Source organism: Oculina patagonica, chromosome 11 (genome assembly GCF_052425735.1).
Source record: "Oculina patagonica isolate OP01 chromosome 11, crgOcupat, whole genome shotgun sequence".
In the NCBI taxonomy this organism is placed as follows: domain Eukaryota; kingdom Metazoa; phylum Cnidaria; class Anthozoa; order Scleractinia; family Oculinidae; genus Oculina; species Oculina patagonica.
The window spans coordinates 18,762,725-18,786,162 of NC_135768.1; the positions used below are offsets into that span (position 1 = coordinate 18,762,725).

At 41.7% G+C, this 23,438-nt stretch overlaps 3 protein-coding genes across 3 annotated transcripts in view; all 3 read left to right on the plus strand.

Annotated features, from left to right (window-relative positions):
- LOC144629725 (uncharacterized) overlaps window positions 1–13,082 on the plus strand; it is a gene marked incomplete at its 3' end in the record, with an annotated part of 36,994 nt that extends 23,912 nt beyond the window's left edge. Inside the window, exons 6-9 of the mRNA XM_078487943.1 lie at window positions 6,041–6,597; window positions 7,498–7,560; window positions 8,254–8,485; window positions 12,085–13,082. Coding sequence (XP_078344069.1) covers window positions 6,041–6,597; window positions 7,498–7,560; window positions 8,254–8,485; window positions 12,085–13,082 — 1,850 coding nt within the window. The remainder of the gene's footprint in view (window positions 1–6,040; window positions 6,598–7,497; window positions 7,561–8,253; window positions 8,486–12,084) is intronic.
- On the plus strand, window positions 8,632–11,640 carry LOC144630914 (uncharacterized). The gene is made up of 2 exons (XM_078489274.1): window positions 8,632–9,699; window positions 9,790–11,640. The coding sequence occupies exons 1-2, from the start codon at window positions 8,632–8,634 to the stop codon at window positions 11,638–11,640; spliced, it is 2,919 nt and encodes a 972-aa protein (XP_078345400.1).
- Window positions 13,083–13,086: 4 nt separating the features above from the next.
- The window catches only part of LOC144629726 (uncharacterized), a gene marked incomplete at its 5' end in the record, with an annotated part of 29,696 nt that continues 19,344 nt past the window's right edge, over window positions 13,087–23,438 (plus strand). The window contains 15 exons of the mRNA XM_078487945.1: window positions 13,087–13,854; window positions 13,958–14,117; window positions 14,225–14,349; window positions 14,837–14,887; window positions 15,790–15,933; window positions 16,584–16,646; window positions 17,548–17,601; window positions 18,502–18,579; window positions 19,709–19,771; window positions 20,308–20,361; window positions 20,561–20,596; window positions 21,098–21,377; window positions 22,148–22,338; window positions 22,699–22,752; window positions 23,065–23,127. Of these exons, the coding sequence (XP_078344071.1) occupies window positions 13,087–13,854; window positions 13,958–14,117; window positions 14,225–14,349; window positions 14,837–14,887; window positions 15,790–15,933; window positions 16,584–16,646; window positions 17,548–17,601; window positions 18,502–18,579; window positions 19,709–19,771; window positions 20,308–20,361; window positions 20,561–20,596; window positions 21,098–21,377; window positions 22,148–22,338; window positions 22,699–22,752; window positions 23,065–23,127 (2,184 nt within the window). The remainder of the gene's footprint in view (window positions 13,855–13,957; window positions 14,118–14,224; window positions 14,350–14,836; window positions 14,888–15,789; window positions 15,934–16,583; window positions 16,647–17,547; window positions 17,602–18,501; window positions 18,580–19,708; window positions 19,772–20,307; window positions 20,362–20,560; window positions 20,597–21,097; window positions 21,378–22,147; window positions 22,339–22,698; window positions 22,753–23,064; window positions 23,128–23,438) is intronic.

Consider the following 23,438-nt stretch of genomic DNA (forward strand, 5'->3'; position numbering starts at 1 on the left):
TTGTCAGTCCAATATTAATATTTCAGATGATTCTCTTGTTAGTTTAAGGGCATTTTTTACTAGTTGAAAACTTACATCTGTGGTAGTGAAAACGATACATATTCGATATGTAGCATGTAATATCAGTCGATATTATCCGTATTTTAATACCTGATAATAAGTCCGACAACTTATTTCTTTTTTACATCCTTTCGATGTCCAGCTTGATCTGGTATTTAATTCAATTTGTAAAAATTACAAATCTTGCTGTAGCTCACCCTTTTACGACCGGAAGTGTCATACAGTATTAAAAGTTAAGTCGCTAGCAAAAGTTCACGCAATCAGAATTATTGGTAGACAATTCAAACTTCAAAAATAATCCCTGAATTGACTTCGTTTTCGACCGTTCAGGCAATCTCAAAATTTTGTAGCCTTAAATATTTCGACTTCTGGTAAATGTTTAAATATTCCATGAGTTTGAATGTTGTGCTTTCGTGAGAAAATGGACGTATGTATTCCTTATCTTATGGGCTCCGCTATAAATAACGTATTTTACAGCTTATTGTGGCATCAAATACGAACTAAAAACAAATGTTACATAGTATGAACCAAAATCTTGCTTGCATTTAGCCACACTACTTTAAACAAACTTTGATCCCTTGAAGGAAACGAGCGCTACCTAATCTTAGAGTGAAACTGTTATCTAACGGGTCTTGCAAAATGCTTAGAATATACCACATAACTGTACACCTAACGATTTTTATCTTGTAAACATTTATTTATTAGCTGTTTCGCAAAGACGTTTGCTGGTAGCTGTTTTTCGTGGCAATCTAAACGTTTTGCGTTTCTGGTTGTCTTACATGTTAGTAATAGTCCACGATAATTTCACATTCTCTCTTTGTTGTGGATTTCAATAAACATCTGTTTGTTTGGTTGATGGGCAATTAAGATGTGTATGTTTATATAAAAAATATATTGTTTAAACTTTAGCGATGTATTTGTCCTACAAGGATATTAGTTATCAGTAATCAGAGAATAAATTATTTAAAAAAAATTCAATTCCATATATTTCTACAGAAAATGGTTTTGTTTTTAGACAACATGTTTCAAAACATGGCTTCCGCGCGCTAAAAATTGTCAAAATTGTTGTAGATAACATGACGTGGTTCTTAATTACGCGCATCAACCGCTGATCTCGAAGATACAATGAATATCTTGTTTCTTTTATCTCAACGTCTACGATATGAAAATCTTTGAACTTCATCGAGAGAAAATTGAACTGCGGCCAATGAAATATAGCGAAAACGTATTAAAAAAGACATTAAAATTGTCAATTGCGTTGAGGGAATACACAACATGCGACTTAGTTGCAGAAAATTGAACGCCAAGCTAACTGCCATATAATAAAACCCAAGAGGTCAGAGACAATGTGGTAGAACGTGATATCACATTTGCGTTATCAGAATATGGTATACTCCTGGAGATTTTCAAAGAATTGATAGTCTGCACGCGGAAGCCTAACAAAAAGACCACATTGTCAAACCAATATTGCGGGGAATATCCTTTAGGATAAGCCAAGCTTATCGTTTAGATAACAGGTTGGGATGGGAGGAATTTTCGTTCTCCTTCAGGCTACAATCTTGGACAAAACTAGTTGACACATACGCATTTCACGCTTTTTTCACAAATTTCTCGCTTCAAGCGGGTTAAAATATTTTTTCCCCCCCCCCCCCTTTCTTTTTTTTTTTTTTTTGGCCCCCCCCGCTTTTTTTAAAAAAAAAAAAAAAAAAAAAAAAATAAAAAGGGGGGGGGGGGGGGGAAAAAAAAACCGGCGAAAAAAAAGAAAAATAAATTTTACAAAATTTTATAGAACACCGTTTTAATTCCTTCCTCTTGTGGCATGTTGAATTTGTAGACATGCCTGTTTCGTGGTTTTGTTTCCGTGCGATCAACTGAAATGTAGCATTCCATCTTTTGAATTGATCTTCTTACCGGCTTTGTTTTGTGGATGTTGGCGAAAATATAGAGTATTGACGCATCAGTAGTTTTGCGTTCTCAACGAAATCTGAAGAATCCACACTCCACTAGTCCGCAGTCCAGTCCAAAGCTAGTCCACAATCCAGGTCAGTATCGAATCCAGTCCTGTTACAATTTTGAATTAAGCCACAAGCCGTTTCCATGTTTAATTCAACGTATATCAAACAACTAAAGATACAGGTTAAAAGCTTCAAAAGAATTTAAACATGCATGCTAGTTATGTCACATCTTGTCCGTTCTTTCATTAAAAGCTGCAAAGGTCAAGGCTTAAAAATGAATGAGACATTCAGTAATCGACGCAATCTCTCCCCTGAACAAAAAGGATTTTCCACTTTCCGATATGAATTGACCTTCGCCTTAAATAATTTGGCCTTGACTCTCAAGGTCTTCAAGTTGATGCTTTCCAAGTGTGTTTTACACGGGGGGTTTTTAAAAAATTTTTTTTGGGGGTCCCCCCCCCTTTTTTTTTCTTTTTTTTTTTTTTTTTTTTTTTTTTTTTTTTTTTTTTTTTTTTTGTTTTTTTTTTTTTTTTTTTTTTTTTTTTTTTTTTTTTTTTTTTTTTTTTCCTTTCTTTTTTATCCCCCCCCCCCCCCTTTAGCACAGCTAGAGGTAAAGAACTTGCTGCGAGATAAAAGACATCTTTCATATTATAAGAAACAATCTATAAAACACGTTGCTTAAATCACGCAATTGAAGTCGCTCACTTGTTTTGCGCATTTGGTTGGAAATGTCCTACTGGCTTCCGTAATTCGTAAACCGATTAGAGCAAATCCTGCGGAAAGTAAACTAATCCTGGACGTTCCACATCCTTTAGTCTTGTTTTTTAAACGTGTGTTTCTCGCCTTGTTCAAAATTAGTGCTGTTTTAGATCTAGATAGGCGCTAGGCAAGGTCTACAAAACCTGCACAACCACAAAAACTTACACAGACATCCTCATTGGTAAATAATAAAACTGTATTTTTCCTTCTTTTGACGTTAATGGTCTCATCCTAACTATGAGCTTAATCCTGCTTTAAGCATCTAAGCCAAGATAACTAAAACTGCACGAAATACGCGCAAATGATTTTGGCTAATGCTTATTTTGACTTCTTGTTATCTAAAATTTTCCTTCTATGTCTTCTTGCACATCAGTTGTCACCAAAACACTTTTAAAAAACTACCGTTCTTGTCTTATTCTTCCCGCCCAGTCGACAAAAGAATGAAACGACGAGCGGAAGTTTGGAAATGAGTTGATCTGTTCTCGCGCTTTTTCGCGCCAGATTTTGCTCAAAATTCAAGATGGCGACTGTGATCTCTCCTTCGTTTTCTCTGCATACATTGATAAACAAACAGACCGCGTTGTGAATACAGTTTATAAATAACAAAGCAAGATGTTCTCCGAAACAGCTACAAGATTCAATTTGTAATTGAAAAATTTTTATCTAGAGTCAAAGGTTAAAATAACAATCAGATTAATTAAATTGGATTGTGATGTCTTTTGGATTTTCTCAGCCGCGGAGACGGATCAATTTTGTTGATCTTTGTCAGTGTGTTTACTCTCGTGCGCTTCGTCGGACTTCTGTTATTTCTCAGCGGGGCAATAATACACTGTGTCGTGGCGTACTAGCAGCACTATGACACTTCAATTAACCCGTGGTGTAGTCAGTGAAAAATACGGGTATTGGTAGCTAAAACGTCTTTGAACTTCTGTTGTTTACTTGCCTGGGGTTTCTTACTTGTGATATTGTGTGCGATTTATGAACTGATATGTCAGTTTACTAGTCAATGCAGGCCGCTTAGAAAACAAATCCCATTTCCAAACCCCAAAACTTGTTCAGTTTGCCCTGGTCTATTCCAGAACAGATAAGGCCTTTACATACTTAGAGATCGTTTTCGAAGAAATAATTAAAAAAAAAAACGTTTTAGCTACCCTTCTCGGAAGTCGCTGCTCGGACCTCGCGAATGACATGGGTTTAAGTTATCGCTTATGAAATTGAGTTAGCTGGATGAAAGAGGCCTCTCAATGCCGATTTACTGTACTTACGGTCTTTGGGGCTTGCACGCAGATTTAACGCGATTTTTTCGAGTTTTGGGGTATTTCCTGTGAATCCCCTTCAAACTCAAAGAGTGAGATAACGTAATACACAGGAAGCAAAAACTAGAAATTTAGATTGGTCAGCCCAGTAGCTGGGTCCTGAGTGTTAGCCCCACTTAAGAAACGAAGCTTCACCATGTAAAGAGGAAATCCTTGACCTCGGTATAATTCTAGAAGAGATGAAATTCTAGAAGAGATCAAATAATTTAGCCAGTGTTTTAACTGCCCAAATCTCGGTAGTCGCTGTTCGGACCTCGCCAATGGCAACGTGTTTCAGTTATCGCTTATGAAATTCAGTTATCGGGATAAAAGTTGCCTCTACTGCCGGTACCTCAGTGCCGCATATTCGTATTTTAATTTTGAAATTTTAGATGGCAGATTACAGTCAACTTTCTCTAAAACGGACACCGTCAGGACCGGCTCCAACTGTCCGTCTTAGAGAGGTATCCGTCTTATAGGGAGTTTATAGTTCGTGTAAAATGTCTGAAAAACGGTAGAGAGCAACACCAGGTGTCTGTCTTAAAGAGGTGTCCGTCTTATAGAGGTGTCCGTTAAGAGAGAGTTGACTGTATTTTAGTAAGTTATAGTCAGGGGACCAAAATAGGGATTATCTCGTGGTTACTCCTTTTTAAATACTATTTTATTCACGCCGATTTAACGCGATTTTTTCAAGTTGTTGGGTATTTCCTGTGAATCATCTTTCAAAGAGTGAGATACAGTAAAAACCCGCGTATAAGAACCTAGAAATTAAGAACCTCCTGGCAGAAATTTGCTTCCTTATACCCCAAAAGGTTCTTATATGTGGGGTTAAACTATTTTATTTATAATACAATAACTGTATTTTATCAAAAAGGATGTCTTTAGAGATCAAGAATGCACAGGGAAGCTAAAAAATGCCAGTAAGTACCCCAAAATAAAGAACCTGTTTGCCAAACTCTAAAAAAGCAGGTTCTTATACGCGGGTTTTTACTGTAACGAAAAATACAGGAAACAAAAACTTCGAAAAAACTAGAATTTTGATTAGTTAACTCAGAAACTGTTTTTTGAGTGTCAGTCCCACTTAAGAAACGTAACTACACCAAGCAAAGAGGATTATGACCGCTATAAGTGATCTTCGGTTGTGCTACCAACGGAGCTACGAGACAAAATGACATCAAGTCGTGTGTTGAACATTTGTTGTTCAAGTGAAAACATTTCTTTATTTTTTTGCAGTCAAGTGTAAGATACTTACCCGGGGGGAGGTCTCCTATATCAATCTGACGGGGATGCTTGTCGGAATATTTGCGTTAAACCTTGAAAGGAGACCAATCTGGGCATTGCCCAAGCTTTTTTGACCCCTAAAAGATACCATTTTTATGCCTGAACGGTCTAGATCGCAATCGAGGAATGACGGTTTGTAATTTCTTCAGGTGCAACCCTTAACGAGACCTTGACTCGTACACATTTTTAGCGTTTTGTCCGGAGCACCCTAAGTGAGACCAAAATGCATAATTTACATGGTATAGGCGAGACGACGAGCATCTCCGACCCTTCATATAAGAGTTCTCTTCCCCAGGGACATTTATAACTTATTTTAAAGGTGCTACGCCACGGACAACACATTTTGCAAAAAAAATTATCAGTCGAAACCATTGTTGGTTATTTTCGCCTTTTAATTACTCGTTTGTTGCTTTTCTGTTAAAAAAAACTGTTATTTTGAGGTTTCCTTTAATTTGAAAGTTAACAGAAAAATGACTTAAAATATCGCGACGTAGCTTCTTTGACGAGACCTTGACGGCTAAATTTTTTCAGCGTTCTGTCCTGAACACCCCAAGTGAGACCAAAATCCGTAATTTACATTCCTAAGCGAGACGACGAGCACCTCCGACCCCTTCATAAAAGAGTCGGGACATTTACAATTTATTTGGGGGTTAAAGACGCCACGTTATAATAACCTTGAATATCTCGTAGGGGCTCCGGACAGCAGTCTTACAGAGATTGACTTACTTGGAACGATAGGAGAGCCACTTCCGCTTGGAGTATCACTCACGAAGGGACCCCACACAACACCTGCTTTTCACTTCCGGTCCATAGCGAATGTTGGACGCTTTGCACGCTATATATTTCCCAAACAATTCTTCAAAGAATTTTCCATTACTGTGGCAATTCGCCCAAAACGTGCTGAACATGGTGTCATATTTGCTATTTTGCCACATTACCGCAGAGGTGATGTCATTTTGGGGCTCGAGATTCGAAGTGCCTCTTTCAGCGAGGGCACAACAGTCAGCTTGATTCGTGCAAGCAACGGAAAGACAAAAACTGTTTTTGAATTCACTGTGCCGGATATAACCGGTAAATGGACGCGGCTGGCGTTCAGTGTAAGGCAAGATGGCGTTACATTTTACCACGACTGTAAGGAGATTGAGACAAAGTTTGGACCCCTTGGCGACCTTACCCTCCCCTCCTACAGTGCTTTGTACATTGGCAGGGCAGGGTGGACCCCTGGGGCTCAATCAAGTACTTTTGAGGTAAGCCCGATTGATAATTTATTTTAATTTTTACCATGTAAATTATAAACATTTTTCTATTTTAAAAATCTTGTGAATTGAGTATGAAGATACTTTTGAGGAACTCAATAAACCTTATTCTATTCTATTCTATTCTATTCTATACTATTTTATTCTGTAATCGCTATATATTTAACAATTATCCTGCGAAATCGCGCGGAATATCGCCTGATACTTAGCCGACGAGGCCGTAGGCTGAGTTGGCTAAAATCAGACGATATTCCGCAAGATTGAGCAGGATAATTGTTTTATTATTCAACAAATTGTCAACGAAACACATTTTGCAGATAGAAAAACTGTAATTATGCAGCGCTTTACAAGATTTCGGACGAATCTTCGCAACTTATGTATATCGCAGGATATCTGTTATGTACGGATGACAGATATCGTTAACATTTTGACCATATATGGGCAGCGCGCGCATCTGTTGAATAATAACCACGGATATTCTTTGCTTACCATTTAATGTTTATTCAATCCTCTCGAATGTCAGCTTGTTTCACAAGATTGGTTCGTTACATCGAGTTAAATGTGTTGTATTCCAGTTTGTCCTAAATACAATACGAGTTTTTCACAACATACTGTGTTATTCAGTGTCACGTATCCCATGTATTACTCTAAAAGAGTTCAAACTGCCCCTCAATAGCATAAAAATACTCATGAACTGCGTTCGTTTATTTCTCTACGTTCGTTCATCTGCTGTTGTACAATTAATAGAACGCCTCTCTCTTACTACCTGAATAGTTTAACTTTTTTCAAAGAAATTGTAATCTTGCCCTTGGCTAGTCAAGAGACAGTCTTTAGCATTGCAGTTTTGGCTTCAACTCCTTTCGCTTATGGAATTTTTTCTCTCACTTTCAGGGTGACATAGCAGAACTGGCCATGCACAAAGATCCCAGCCAGGCCAAACATCAGGAGTGTAAGGCAGGTAACCTTCAGGTTATATCAGTTTGGAGCTGTGGTATTATCTCGAATCCTCGAAGGATAAGTTACTCATTGCACGTAATATTGTGATATACAGAGCTGCGCAATAATCGTTTTTCACCCTGACGATTTTGTTGACGCTATCTACCATGCAGTTAAGTTTTTTGCTAGGAAAATGACTCTGAAGTTCCTTGACAAAGGAGTTCCACTTTCTGCCTTCTGTACTTCATTTCGTATAAGTTGATGAAGACTGCGACAACGAAAACGTCACTAAACTAAACGTTTTAGAAGTCGTAGACGGCCCTGTCCGTCATAACGCTTCATATTACATGTTTCATTTGGGTTGGACTCAACTGCTTCCTTCACCCATTTTAATATTAGCTATCCGCCGTTAGATCATTATACCAAACGACAAACCGGATGGATCGATGTGCTTTAAAAAATTAACAATGGCGGCTACTACGGTAAAGTTTGGTTCTTATTCTAAACAAAATATAATAAACATTTAAAGCATATTTTATAAGAAAGCTGTCGTTTATGACAAAGGCAAGTTGTAAGAGCCAATTGCGTCCCTCATTCTTAGAGGTAGTGGGCGACCCAAAAATTCTGAGCTTTCCGATAGGGTTATTTACTATCGGCCAAATATATTATTATTACCTAAAAACTTATATCTCAACAAATTTTATCTTTTAGGTATTTATTCCAACAACGAGGCCCCCTTTGATATCTACAACATCACCAACGCCTACGACGCCTTTGCAAGAGCATAAGGCGGCTCTAAGGTCAAATACAAGTTCTTTTGTAAAATTACACTCTACCGAGAGTCCAACCAAAGATTCAACTCCAACTGCCACTGATGCAACAACTTCAGAACTGCCAGTGGTGATAGGTACTACTGTGCCCACCACAACAGGAATCTCCGAAGGTGATACCACTTCAAGCACCAGTACTGAGCCTCCAACTGAGTCGACGTCCTCAACAAGTGCTGCAGTTACAACAGACAACTCTGAAGAAGCTGATACCACGCCAAGCAGCAGTACAGAGCCTCCAACTGAGGACACGTCTACAACAATGGCCTCAATTACAACAGACATTCCTGAGGAAGCTGATACCACACCAAGCAGCAATTCAGAGTCTCCAACTGAGGACACGTCCTCAGCAACTGCTGCAGTCACCAAAGACATTTCTGGAGAATCTGTTACCACACTAAGCAGCAGTACTGAGCCTCCAACTGAGGAAACATCTTCAACAAGTGCAGCAGTTACAACAGAAATCTCTGAAGAATCTGACACAACGCCAAGCAGCAGTACAGAGCCTCCGACTGAGGACACGTCTTCAACAAGTTCTGTTGTCACAACAGACATCTCTGAGGAAGCTGACACCACGACAAGCGGTAGTACAGAACCTCCAACTGAGGACACGTCTTCAACAAGTGCAGCAGTTACAACAGACACCTCTGAGGAAGCTGACACCACGACAAGCAGTAGTACAGAGCCTCCGACTGAGGACACGTCTTCAACAAGTTCTGCTGTCACAACAGACACCTCTGAGGAAGCTGACACCACAACAAGCAGTAGTACGGAACCTCCAACTAAGGACACGTCGTCAACAAGTGCAGCAGTTTCAACAGACACCTCTGAAGAATCTGACACAACGCCAAGCAGCAGTACAGAGCCTCCGACTGAGGACACGTCTTCAACAAGTTCTGCTGTCACAACAGACATCTCTGAGGAAGCTGACACCACGACAAGCGGTAGTACAGAACCTCCAACTGAGGACACATTGTCAACAAGTGCAGCAGTTACAACAGACACCTCTGAGGAAGCTGACACCACGACAAATAGTAGTACAGGGCCTCCGCCTGACGGCCTGTCTTCAACAAGTGCAGCAGATACAACAGACACCTCTAAAGAGGCTGCCACCACTCCAAGCAGCAGCACCGAGCCTCCAACTGAGGGCACGTCTTCAACCAGTACGCCAGTTGTAACAGACACCTCTAAGGAAACTGATACCACGCCAAGCAGCGGTACAGAACCTCCAACTGAGGACACGTCTTCAACAAGGGCAGCAGTTACAACAGACATCTCTGAAGAAGCCGACATCACGCCAAGCAGCAGTACAGAGCCTCCAACTGAGGGCCTGTCTTCAACAAGGGCAGCAGTTACAAAGGACATCTCTAAGGAGGCTGACACCACACCAAGCAGTAGTGCAGAGCCTTTAACTGAGGACACGTCTTCAACAAGTTCTGCAGTTACAACAGAAACCTCTGAAGAAGTCGACACCACACCAAGCAGCAGTACAGAGCCTTCAACTGAGGATACGTCTTCAACAAGTGTAGCAGTTACAACAGACACGTCTGAAGAAGTCGACACCACACCAAGCAGCAGTACAGAGCCTCCAACTGAGGGCCTGTCTTCAACAAGTGCAGCAGTTACAACAGACACCTCTAAGGAGGCTGACACCACACCAAGCAGTAGTACAGAGCCCCCAACTGAGGGCCTGTCTTCAACAAGTGCGTCACCTACAACAGACATCTCTGAGGAGGCTGACACCACACCAAGCAGTAGTACAGAGGCTCCGACTGAGGGCCTGTCTTCAACAAGTGCAGCAGTTACAACAGACATCTCTAAAGAGGCTGACACCACGATAAGCAGTAGTACAGAGCCCCCAACGGAGGGCACGTCCTCAACAAGTGCTTCACATACAACAGACATCTCTGAGGAGGCTGACACCACGACAAGCAGTAGTACAGAGCCTCCAACCGAGGGCCTGTCTTCAACAAGTGCAGCAGTTACAAAGGACATCTCTGAAGAAGCTGATACTACGCCAAGCAGTAGTTCAGAGCCTTCAACAAAGGAGACGTCTTCAGCAAGTGCTGCAGTTACAACAAACATCTCTGAAGAAGCTGGTTCCACGCCAAGCAGCAGTACAGAGCCTCTAACTGAGGGCACGTCTTCAACAAGTGCTGCACCTAGAACAGACATCTCTGAAGAAGCTGATACTACGCCAAGCAGTAGTTCAGAGCCTTCAACAAAGGAGACGTCTTCAGCAAGTGCTGCACCTACAACAGACATCTCTGAAGAAGCTGATACTACGCCAAGCGGTAGTACAGAGCCCCCAACTGGGGACACGTCTTCAACAAGTTCTACAGTTACAACAGACATCTCTGCAAAAGGTGATACCACGCCAAGCAGCAGTACAGAGCCTCCAACTGAGGGCCTGTCTTCAACAAGTGCAGCAGTTACAACAGACACCTCTAAGGAGGCTGACACCACACCAAGCAGTAGTACAGAGCCCCCAACTGAGGGCCTGTCTTCAACAAGTGCGTCACCTACAACAGACATCTCTGAGGAGGCTGACACCACACCAAGCAGTAGTACAGAGGCTCCGACTGAGGGCCTGTCTTCAACAAGTGCAGCAGTTACAACAGACACCTCTAAAGAGGCTGACACCACGATAAGCAGTAGTACAGAGCCCCCAACGGAGGGCACGTCCTCAACAAGTGCTTCACATACAACAGACATCTCTGAGGAGGCTGACACCACGACAAGCAGTAGTACAGAGCCTCCAACCGAGGGCCTGTCTTCAACAAGTGCAGCAGTTACAAAGGACATCTCTGAAGAAGCTGATACTACGCCAAGCAGTAGTTCAGAGCCTTCAACAAAGGAGACGTCTTCAGCAAGTGCTGCAGTTACAACAAACATCTCTGAAGAAGGTGATACTACGCCAAGCAGTAGTTCAGAGCCTTCAACAAAGGAGACGTCTTCAGCAAGTGCTGCAGTTACAACAAACATCTCTGAAGAAGCTGGTTCCACGCCAAGCAGCAGTACAGAGCCTCTAACTGAGGGCACGTCTTCAACAAGTGCTGCACCTAGAACAGACATCTCTGAAGAAGCTGATACTACGCCAAGCAGTAGTTCAGAGCCTTCAACAAAGGAGACGTCTTCAGCAAGTGCTGCACCTACAACAGACATCTCTGAAGAAGCTGATACTACGCCAAGCGGTAGTACAGAGCCCCCAACTGGGGACACGTCTTCAACAAGTTCTACAGTTACAACAGACACTCTCTGCAAAAGGTGATACCACGCCAAGCAGCAGTACAGAGCCTCCAACTGAGGGCCTGTCTTCAACAAGTGCAGCAGTTACAACAGACATCTCTGAAGACGCTGATACCACACCAAGCAGTAGTTCAGAGCCTTCAACAAAGGACACGTCCTCGACAAGTGCTGCAGTTACAACAGACACTCTCTGAAGAAGCTGATACTACGCCAAGCAGTAGTTCAGAGCCTTCAACAAAGGAGACGTCTTCTACAAGTTCTGCAGTTACAACAGACACCTCTGAAGAAGCTGATACCACACCAAGCAGCAGTACAGAGCCTCCAACTGAGGCAACCTCTTCAGCAAGTACAGCAGTTACAACAGACATCTCTGAAGAAGCTGATACTACGCCAAGCAGTAGTTCAGAGCCTTCAACAAAGGAGACGTCTTCTACACGTTCTGCACCTACAACAGACTTCTCTGAAGAAGCTGATACCACACCAAGCAGCAGTACAGAGCCTTCAACTGAGGACACGTTTTCAACCAGTACACCAGTTACAACAGCAATTTCACAAGGAGAAGTTACAACCACGCCAAGTACTTTAGCTAAAGCAGAAATCTCTAAAGAAGCTGACATCACACCAAGCAGCAGTACAGAGTCTCCAACGGGGGGCACGTCCTCAACAAGTGCTTCACCTACAACAGACAGCTCTGAAGAAGCTGACACCACACCTAGCAGTAGAACAGAGCCTCCAACTGAGGACACGTCTTCGACAACTTCTGCAGTTACAACAGACACCTCTGAAGAAGCTGATACCACGCCAAGCAGTAGTTCAGAGCCTCCAACTGGTGGCACGTCTTTAACAAGTGCAGCAGTTACAACAGACATTCCTGAAGAAGCTGATACCACACCAAGCAGCAGTACAGAGCCTTCAACTGAGGACACGTCTTCAACCAGTACACCAGTTACAACAGCAATTTCACAAGGAGAAGTTACAACCACGTCAAGTACTTTAGCTACAACAGAAATCTCTAAAGAAGCTGACACCACACCAAGTAGCAGTACAGAGCCTCCAACGGATGACACGACCTCAACAAGTGCTTCACCTACAACAGACACCTCTGACGAAGCTGATACCACGCCAGGCAGTAGTACAGAGCCGCCAACTGAGGACACGTCTTCAACAAGTGCTTCACCTACAAAAGAAATCTCTGAAGAAGCTGATACCACACCAAGCAGCAGTACAGAGCCTCCAACTGAGGACACATCTTCAACAAGTGCAGCGGTTACAACAGACATTTCTGAAGCCGATACCACGCCGAGCAGCAGTACAGAGTCTACAACTGAGGACAAGTCTTCAACCAGTACACCAGTTACAACAGCAATTTCACAAGGAGAAGTTACAACCACGCCAAGTACTTTTGTTACAACAGAAATCTCTAAGATGCTGACCCCCAGAGAGAAGAGCCCACAGGACAAAGCACAAACAACAAGCTGATACCACGCCAAGCAGTAGAACAGAGGCTCCAACAGATGACACGTCTTCAAAAAGTGCTGCAGTTACAACAGAAATATCTGAAGAAGCTGACACCACACTAAGTAGCAGCACAGAGCCTCCAACTGAGAGCTCTTCAAGCAGTAGCCCTCCTACAACAGCTCAGGTTTCTACACCCTCCACTTCAGCAAGTCCAAGCACCACGGATGATGATGATGACCGTACTACTAAACCAGTATCACCTGAAGGAACAACAGCTGTAGTGGATGCATCTACAACAGCAGGGCTACCAGTCACGGAAACAACTATTGCCAGTACACACCCAACAGAAAGCACTACTGCTGGTGAGGTGAGCACTGAGGGTGTCACCGGAGAGCCAACTACAAGGAGTGCTGAAACTTCTACGGCAACTACGGATGTAGACGGACCTTCAACACCTGTGACCTCAAGTCCAGTGTCTAGCTCAGCTACTGTTGCTAGCCCTACTTCGCGTGCACCAACTAGCAGAAGTCGTAGCACAGTAAGCACATCGACTGCCTCAAAGACGACAACCATATCTCCTATTACAGATGACGTTCTTGACCCCACCGACGATACAGATGTAGTCATTGCTCGGATTGAAGGAGAGACGGACAACTCCACTAAAGGCTCCCAATCTGCCACTGCTCCAAAACCAACCTCCTCAAGCGTGGCTAGAACAACTGCCTTGGATAGCGAGGCTTCAACATCGAAACCCTTAGTGGCAACGACAGCATCTGAGGTGAATAGCTATATATTCAGTAAATACTTAAGGACGTTTAAGTTATGCAGTGCTTACCTGTGGCATTTTTCTTTTAACCCTTTTCATTTCTTTGTTCTTCCAGGTGATGTGTAAAAGCCCTCCGGCTGCGGGACCAAACGGGACCTGCTTGCGTGGGCCTCGAGGGCCTCCGGGATTGCCTGGACCAAAAGGCGACAAAGGCGACTCAATTGTTGGTCCGCAGGGCGAGAAGGGAAGACGAGGATATTCTGGGCGCGATGGAGGCAAGTGAAAAACCAAACGTTGTGCTTGGAGTTAATGAACTTTGTACTATATAATTGCTCTCTGCTGCGGCGAACCAAAGTTGATATTTCGTCTTTTGTGTTAACAGCAAAAGGACAGAAGGGGAGCGAAGGAATCAGAGGACCAACAGGAATTCGTGGTCGGCCGGGCCGTCCTGGGCCAGCAATATTCTTTGATTCTAGTGAAGAGGTTATCACCATTAAAGGAGAAAAGGTACGCATGCTTGATTCAACTTCAACAACAGGGTTGTCACAGGTCAGGGAAAAGTCGGGGAGTTTTATTTTGAGTCAGGGAAAACTGACCTACTGAAGAAAAGTCAGGGAAAATTGAAATTAAATTACCGATGATGCAATACCATTGAAGGCTGTAAGAAATATTTCAGGTCAATGTGATCTCAGCGATGTTTTTTTTTTTTGGAAATGGAGGTCGGAGGCTGCAACTGTATCTGACATTTTGCTTTTTTTGGTCAGGGAAATTTGATTTTTATCAGGGAAAAGTCAGGGAATTTCGAAAACTGATATCTGTGGCAACCATTTTGAAAATCTCGCAAATGTTTTTTTTTTCTTCTGGAGTGGGTTGCATGTTAATTGTCACTGGCTGAAAATTGTCTTTTTTATTACCTTCTCCAACCTTTCATTTTTAAATTTATTTCTATCAAGGTAAAACTCTTTTGTTTATTTTTGCCCATTTCTCGTTGCAGGGTGAACCAGGGCCGGAATATACATTTGTAAGAGAAATAAACTGCACGAAGGTATTTTAAAATTTATCAAATTTAACTCGCCCCTGTCAGCGTCATCCATTCAAGATGTTTATGATTCTCCCCTGTCAGTTAAAGAGACTATGTCACGGGGATTTCGCAGATTTTTGGTCTTAAAACTGTTCTGAAATTAGTGGTAAGCACCTTAACCCATGAAAACATTTTCTTTGAACATCTAAAGAAAGATATAACCTACAATTTGCGGACAGAAATCAAGCTACGGCTATAAATATCGATGTTTTTGAAGACGCATGGAAACAACTTAAAAAGTTGAGCTTGAATTTTTCAAGTTTTCAAATTTTTTTAAAAAACAAAATCAGTGCTCTCATATAGCAATTTACAATAGAAATGAACCATTATTTTTAGGTTTACTACGACAAAAAAATAAATTTTGGCTGTTCAAAAATCTGGGAAAATCCGTGACAAAGCCCCTTCAACGCAAAAGCAACGAAAGTTCGTGATTCGTTCAAACAGAAGCGTTTGTATGGAGATTAATTGCGATCATAAACTAGCAGCTAAAAATACAGGCGTTTTACGAATTTAATTACCTTGCACGGTTTCTGGGCTACAATATTTGCTGTTCGTCTCGTCTTTAGGCTTAAAATCGGCCTTTAGACTTAAAATCGGCTTAGTGAGTTTTAAGCTCGCTTCTTAATAAGAAACAAATTTCGCGGAAATATCTCTTGTCAGTGACTTACGTGGCCATTGCCTTCGGACAATTATGTCCATGGACAAAAACTCACTTAAATCACCTATGACGACTGCACCGCTTATTTCATTGCAATCACCTAAGAGCAGACCCAGAACTTGGGTGGTTTGTAGCTTACGTTGGTGCTTCGTCAGACTGTGATGATTGTAGATGTTTTCTCACACAAACAACCGGAACCTATTTGCAGGGTGAATGTGGCCAGTTCATCCAAGGTCCTAAAGGTACAAATGGAACGAACGGTCTTCGAGGTGCTCCCGGTCCCGCGGGATTACCCGGTCCCCCGGGACCCCCTGGAAAACCTGGAGTGATACTTGATCCCGAAACGGGATTGGTGAGTAATTTATTTTTCATTTCAAGTGTCTGAAGCTAAGTGACATGTCACTGTTAGTAATTCCCTGATTTCCTGGTCTCCTTTCTGCGTTCCAGCCAATTTGCATTTTTTGCAATTCCTCCACAATGCTTATACGCAATTCAGACCTACATAAGATCAGAATTAAATTCGCGATTTTCCTTTACACGAGTCATAGGTAGTATTTCAAACAATGGAAGACTTGGGGCAACATGATTTGAGTGTTTGGGGCGACCGTGCAATGGGGTGGCATGACATACATCCGTCCATGGAATATGAGCTCGTATACCATGACCTATAGAGCGATTTTCAATTGAGTGTGGTAAAACCAAAACCAAAGTAATCACTCCTGCAATCACAAAGGACACAAACAATCCAGTGAACCAATCAAAACTCGAAGCAATTACATGTAGCCGGCACGAAGCGCGGGAAAACGTGCGCGACCGAATCAAAATTGGGTTTGGTTTTCCTTCTGATTGGCTGAAAAGGTGGTGCGAGTTTTTTGAGCCAATCACTAAGCATAGTAATGCAAAACCAAAGTAAACGGGAATTACTTTTGACACTCAAGTGAAAACCGCTCTAAACCAATCAAAACTCAGGAATTGATTACTAACATGACGTTTATCTTTTAGCCTGTCGAGCTTCCAAAAGGTGATAAAGGCGAACCCGGAGTAGACGGCATGGAAGGAAAAAAGGTTTGCACTTTAATTTCTCCTTACAATATCAATACATTGTCAAACAGACAGGTAATGAGAATAAAGAAAATCATCAACTGTAGATATTGTCTTGATGAACCACCAAATTCTCCCAACTAACATTAAAAGAAATGTATGGAAATGAGTAGTGAGAGTTGACATTCCAAGCTTAGCATTGACACAGTTGAGTCTAAATACAGTTGAACCCCGGTAACTCGAACTCTGAAGGGAAACGACAAACAGTTCGAGTTAGCAGGGGTTTTTGAGTTAACCGAGTAAAAATGGCTGAAAAGTGGGTCCAAGGGAAATAGAAGTTAGTTCGAGTTAGCGGGGTTGTTCGAGTTATTCGAGTTCGAGTTACCGGGGTTCTACTGTATAGTAAGAACAATTCGATCATGATAAGTGTATGTATAAATAGGCCCAGTAACACCATACGTTTTCATTTGAAAACACTTTCTTTTTTATGCGTTTTCACTTATCCTCTAAAGATTGAAAACGCTTCTCAAATGTTATGGCACACCGAAGCAGTTCCAAGGTAGGGTCTGGTCTGAAAAACTAGGGTTATCGAGTTTTGGGTCAAGTCTGAAATACGGTAGTGAAAATCACATATTTTGGTCTGGAATTGGATGAATTAAATTAAGAATTTGTAGTAGTGCGCCACACACCCCACCCAAGTTTTCGAGAAGTGCACCCCCCACCCCGGGACTTGAACGTTATGTCAGACCTTCGTCGTTGTTTTGATGTATGAAAACGCTAGTGTGCACAGAATCGTTTTCCTACGATTCCTGGCTCGAACCAAAACGATCTTGTGTGGACAGGGCCTTGCATCCCCCATGATAGGCAAATGTTTTTTTTTTAGATTTTTCATGTTAACAACTGTGTTTCCGTGATTTAATCGTAGGGAAGTCCTGGAGAGAAAGGACAGCGAGGGCTAATTGGTCTTCCTGGGCCACGGGTAAGTGTTTAAAGAATTAGGTGGCACATTTAGTACGCCCATTTAGTACGCACACTTAGTACAGTGAAACTTCGATTTAACGAGCAGCCAAGGGACTGGGGAAATTTGTTCGTTATATCGAGGGTTCGTTATATCGAAAACCTCGATATAACGAATTTGCGGAAAAACAACCAAAATGTTCGTTATATCGAGGTATAGTTAATAATTGTTTTTAACGCTGTGACGTTGCACTACCCAGTATTTAATGATCTGAACTGTCTGAACGCCTGTCAAAAATTACATTTGTGCTTTAACGTTTAATTTCCACGTTGGTATGGGCATATGTCTTTGAAGTTGTTTTCCTGTTAGGATTAAAGTATTTTCATCCTTGTTGGTCTGTTTTACATTCATGTTTTGTCGCGTGTTAACTAAAATTCGTTATATCGAAGAACATTTTACGTTTGGGCTCCCGGATTGTGTTCGTTAAAACGAGGATTTCGTTATATCAAGGTTCTGCTCCATACATTTTACTGTAACTTTGGCCGGGCTGAAGAAAATCGTTCGTTATACCGAGGTCTTCGTTATATAGAGGTTCGTTAAATCGAGGTTCCACTGTACGCACATTTAGTACGCCCATTTTACATTTGCGATCTAAGAAAGGTATATTTAACGCCAGTAATATTATTCTAGTGTAGTGCTCTACCAAGAGAGCTATGAAACCACAAATGACTGGGATATTTATTATGTTGATGCGTTATCGTTGTCGAACTAATCTATAATCGAGAAGAAATGGACTGCTTGCTTTCCATTTCTAATGACTTTGACAACTGGCTCCAATACAAACCTCGAATTCGCAGTGTCATTGTTAAGTACTACGACTCCAAAACATAAACATTCAAAAATTTGTTTTGTATTTTCAAGGGCGATAAAGGACTCATTGGACTTCCCGGTCCTCCCGGCAAAAATGGTGCTCCAGGCGTGATGGGACTGCCAGGCGTGGTGAGTTGTTGTCAACGTTTTCAATGTTTTCTTGCTTGGTGTTTTCAGAATCAGTGCTAAGGTATAGTCTTCGAAAACTTAGTAGCCCAAGGTTCCTGCTTTAAAGGGACATGGTCAGCGTTCTTACCGCGCTGACCTGGACACTAGTTTTCACGTTTTGAAAAAAGTCCACCGTGGACTTTTTTCAAAACGAACCTTCAGAAATCTGCTTCAATCTTCTCAGTGTTTCACTAAATGGGAAAATTTAGAAAAAAAAACACTGAGAAGATTGAAGCAGATTTCTGAAGGTTCTCTACGCGTATTTTTGATTTCGGGTTAAGGTGGACTTTTTTCAAAACGTGAAAACTAGTGTCCAGGTCAGCGCGGTCTGAACGCTGACCATGTCCCTTTAAGCGGCTAGGAGTATTGCTGCTCCTACTGGATGAGATGCTAGGCCATCGCAAGTAACCGTCCTCAGCACTTTTACTACTGAAGTTTATCCACCAAGATTCCGCCGGTACCCAAAGAGGCATTTATTATTATTCTGGAGTAAAGTGTCTTGTCCAAGAACACAGCACATTTTCAAAGTCCAGGCGTGCATTTCTTGAAAAGCCCGAAAAGCTGTATAGTCCTGCATTGTTTGCAGAATGTTTTCCAGTGAGCAACGAAATCTTTTCTCTACGAGACATGAAGGGTTGGTTTTGACCTAAAACTACACCGCCATTTGATAGAATTGATGTTCAAAAAATTGCTGTCGGCCTTAAAGTTGCACGCCAGAACTAGATTCATCGACCGTCAGAAATAATGTTCGGAGCGCTAATTTCTATACAGCGGCGCCGGTTTTCTTTCTTTTTTTTTAGTACCGCTTATTTACGTTTTAGTGAAGAAGATGCATCGTTCTTTGTACATTTGTACTGTTGTCCTCTTAAGTGTTTACAACAAATTAAGAACATTACAAAAACGTAGGGACATACAAGACTTTGAGTTTTAAACACCCAATTGAATTCTCTTTAAAAAAAAGTAGGACTAGAACTATGCTGTTATATGTGGGAAATACCCAGAAAATCAAAAACCTTTAGTGAAGAGTATGGTAACAAGTTAGGATAATTCATCTATTGATCATGTGACTAAACTTGGTGTTGTTTCACAGGGTTTACCAGGAGTTCGCGGGCTCCCTGGACAAGATGGCGCCCCTGGAAGAGCCGGAGAAAAGGTAAAACCGAAGACTAACCGATGGCTAACGGAAAACTAACCGAAGGTTAACCGAGGGATACCCGAAGACAAAACGAAGGCTAACCGAAGACTAACCGAGATCTAACCGAGGTCAAAACGAGACTAACAAACTCAAATTAAATTTAAAAATTGAAATAGGGAGTACAACATGAGAAATATTTTAGCCTAAAGCTGTTGATTATTTCTTTTTCAATGGACATGATGGATAGTTTTTTATCTTCAAACAACACAAATGGTGAAGTAGTCGGACATATGTCCTTCGAGAAGAAAATGCAGCCTTGAACCGTTAATGAATCCGATTTTTTTTGACAACTCCGTGCACCAAGGAAACAATTGTTCATTTAAGAATTAGTTCATACTTGGCGTGCGTTATGGAAGTGTCCGTCTTTCAGAGGTGTCCGTTAAGAGAGTCGACTGTATATCAAGTTATGGATGCACGCTGGAGGTTTGAAGAACAAGAAAGATGCATAAAAGTTGCTCGAGGCGTTTACTTTTTGCGTTGTCTTTTTACCCTAGGGACGAATGGGTGAACGAGGCATTCAAGGTCAAAAGGGAAGGGACGGTACGATGGTAAGTCACTATGTAACATATCGAATTTCTGCTTACAGTAAGGCAGCTTAAAGGAGCACTACCACTGGAATTTTCCAAGGAACATTAGTGGTTTTAGTAGCTTTTAGTAAGTTTGCAGCGTGAAATCAGTTAGCTGACTCAAGTGAAATCTCTTGCCCGAGTAAACATCTGTAATATCTGAAGTGTTATTACCTTGCAGGGCGATATCGGACCACCCGGACCGCGAGGACCAAAGGTTAGTAATTGAAATGAGCATCATCACAAATCATTAAAACTATGGTGATAAAACCCAGCACATTCGTCAGTAGGTTCTTCTAGGGTGAAATTTAATGAAATGAATAAAGTTTCGATTGAGAAGATAATAAAACTCTCTCGAGAGTGTTTTATCACATTTACAAACACCTCGAACTTTGTCAAAAATACTCTTCTGACTTGATTTTCAACTCCCCTCTCGATATTTAAGAGGTGATGACACACTGACTCTCGTATTTGATATATTACTAATAAACTTTCAAAGAGAAACGTGTTCTGGGTTTATAACAATCAGAGGCGCGCACTAACATGTATTTAGCGATGTTGGCTACGGAATTGTGGGGAAAAGTCTTTCACCAAAAAACCCTCTCAATTATGACGACTTTCTGTCAGACACAGAATAAATTTTCAAAGGGCTATTTTCTAGTTGACTTTCGTTTGTACTGTGAATAATATCCATTCTAATCGGCCCACTCATTTGCAGGGCGAGAAAGGAGATAGTATTATGGGGCCACCGGGTCCCCCTGGCCCCCCAGGGACCAAGGGAGGTGTATCAATGATGGACGTCATCTACAAGCCTATAAAAGGTGACCAGGGGGAACCGGGCCCTCCGGGGCCCCCAGGGAACTCAGGCGGTGACGCTGGCAGCAAGGGAGAGCCTGGAGAACCCGGGGTACCAGGAGAAAAGGGTGCGGGAGGCGTCGATGGAGTGAATGGAACCAAAGGCGAGAAAGGGGATTCTGGCGGTGCTCCTGGGCAACCAGGTTTGTGGGCCATTGAGACTCTTCTTTGTAGTTGTGATGCAGCACCAGTAGAGCGAGCCCTGTTGTAACAAACTTCTCCCAAAAAGAAGAAACCAATTTCTGTCATCCTCGCAAAATGACGAACCCGGTTTTGACGAACTTCCAGAATAGCCTACCATTTTTTCAAACTTCCCAAGAGAACTGCATTTTAACGACTGCGCAAAAATAGCAACGTTGCTTTAACGAACCTTCTAGAGTAAGGAACCGCGTCGTAACGAACGTCAAACTGGACAAAGTCCATATTAACCGAAGGATAGCTAGTAGTGACATGTCTTGTTTCAAAGAGGTAACAAAATAAAATTCTCAAGGTTTTCTTTTTTTCTCTTTTTTGTTTGTTTGTTTGTTTGATTGATTGATTGATTGATTGATTGATTGTTTGCTTGTTTGTTAGTTGGTTGATTTGTTGATGTCATGAATGACTTTGTGTTTTTACAGCTATATCTGAGAACGACAAAATTCTTTAATTTTATCTTACCGTAAAGAGAGGTCTAGAGAAAGTTAATGATCGAGTGAAAGCTGTCTTCTCTGGAAAGCTAAAGCTGCAAGCATGGCCGGAAGCTAGCGAAATCAATAGGAAAGTTTGATTTTAATGCCCAAAAAATCCAATAAACAGAACAAGAAATGAAAATCTTCAAGTCAGTTCTCTCCAATGTATAAATAATCTTATGGGCATTTATAAACTAAGCAAAGCAAAGAACATCCGTGTTATGTTCCCTTCTTTATTGAATTAGGAGCGAAAGGTGAAAAAGGTGACAGTGGAGGCATTTGTAGTTGTAATGGAACAAAAGGTGATGTTGGCCCAATGGGCCCCCGAGGGCCCCCCGGCCCTCCCGGTCGTCTTGGCAACAATGAAACAAACGGAGCGGCTGGACTTAAAGGAGAGCAAGGGGTAGCGGGGAAGCCTGGGTTCAAAGGAGATAAGGTGGGTGCTTCGTTTAAACACAACGTTTTAACAATACATCATAGCAGCAATGTGTGTTATTCAGGATCACAGCAGTCAAACGCAAAAATCCAACGCCACTCCCTGTTTCAATTGACTCTAATTTTTTTCCTCAAAGTTTGAAGCAAAATCCAACGCCACTCCCTGTTTGGTCATTGCCTCTAATTTGTTTTGGTCAAAGTTTGAAGCAAAAGTGTGCCAGACTTTTGTTAGTAAACGTCATAAAAATAATGTTTTCAGTAACTGTCTTGTCGTTTAGCTTGAAAGTAAAGCATTTCACAACGTTAAAGCACGGGTATTTCTTTATATTCGAGAGTTAAGTATTTTGTTTTCCTCCCTCAGGGTAGTCCTGGGGCTGTAGGCTTTCCCGGACTGAAAGGGAAACAAGGATTACAGGTCAGTATAATTATTATTAACATGAGTCAAATTCATCCATAGACTGAATAATTAGAACTATCTACCGGTAGTTCGGCAGAATAAACAGTGTCACATTAAAATAGCTTTCAATTGAATGGTCACACACTAGGGTTTTATCTTCAGACTTAAAAGTTAGAACCACCTTGTACAGCACAATTAACAGTACTACATGAAAGTACTGCTCAATAGCTTTCATTTGAATGGTCACACACTAGGGTGTCATCCATAGCTAACCAACAGCTGGTGATGGTTGTTGTTGGCTCTGTTTTTTATGGACTATTTGTTTTGTAGGGAGAAGTAGGCCCACAAGGCCCCGCCGGTGAGACAGGAGAAAGAGGCCAGAAAGGAGGAGTGGTAAGCGAGTTTATACTACTTCCACAGAACCATCTCGTCATTCAAAATATTTTTCGTTGTTGTTTACGGTCAGACTGATTAAAGAACAAATAACGCTCGAGACGACATTTATATATATTTGCACTCCAGGAAACCTGTTTAACAGGTCCGGTAGCCATTTTATTCCTTTTGACCGCGCTAAAACCGCCAAAAGCATTTCAAAGTCAGGATTTGGGGGAAGAAATCATTGCATAATTTATCTCTTATTAGACATTAAGCGTATAGTATCGCTAGACATTTTTACTCGTCGTCTCGTCGCCCTAGGGGCTCAC

Excerpts from the sequence above, each read along its gene's own strand:
- LOC144630914 (XM_078489274.1), top strand. The coding sequence starts at position 8,632 with ATGGCCTCAATTACAACAGACATTCCTGAGGAAGCTGATACCACACCA. Across the intron at positions 9,700-9,789 it reads CAGAGCCTCCAACTGAGGGC|ACGTCTTCAACAAGTTCTGC; the intron begins CTGTCTTCAACA and ends TTAACTGAGGAC.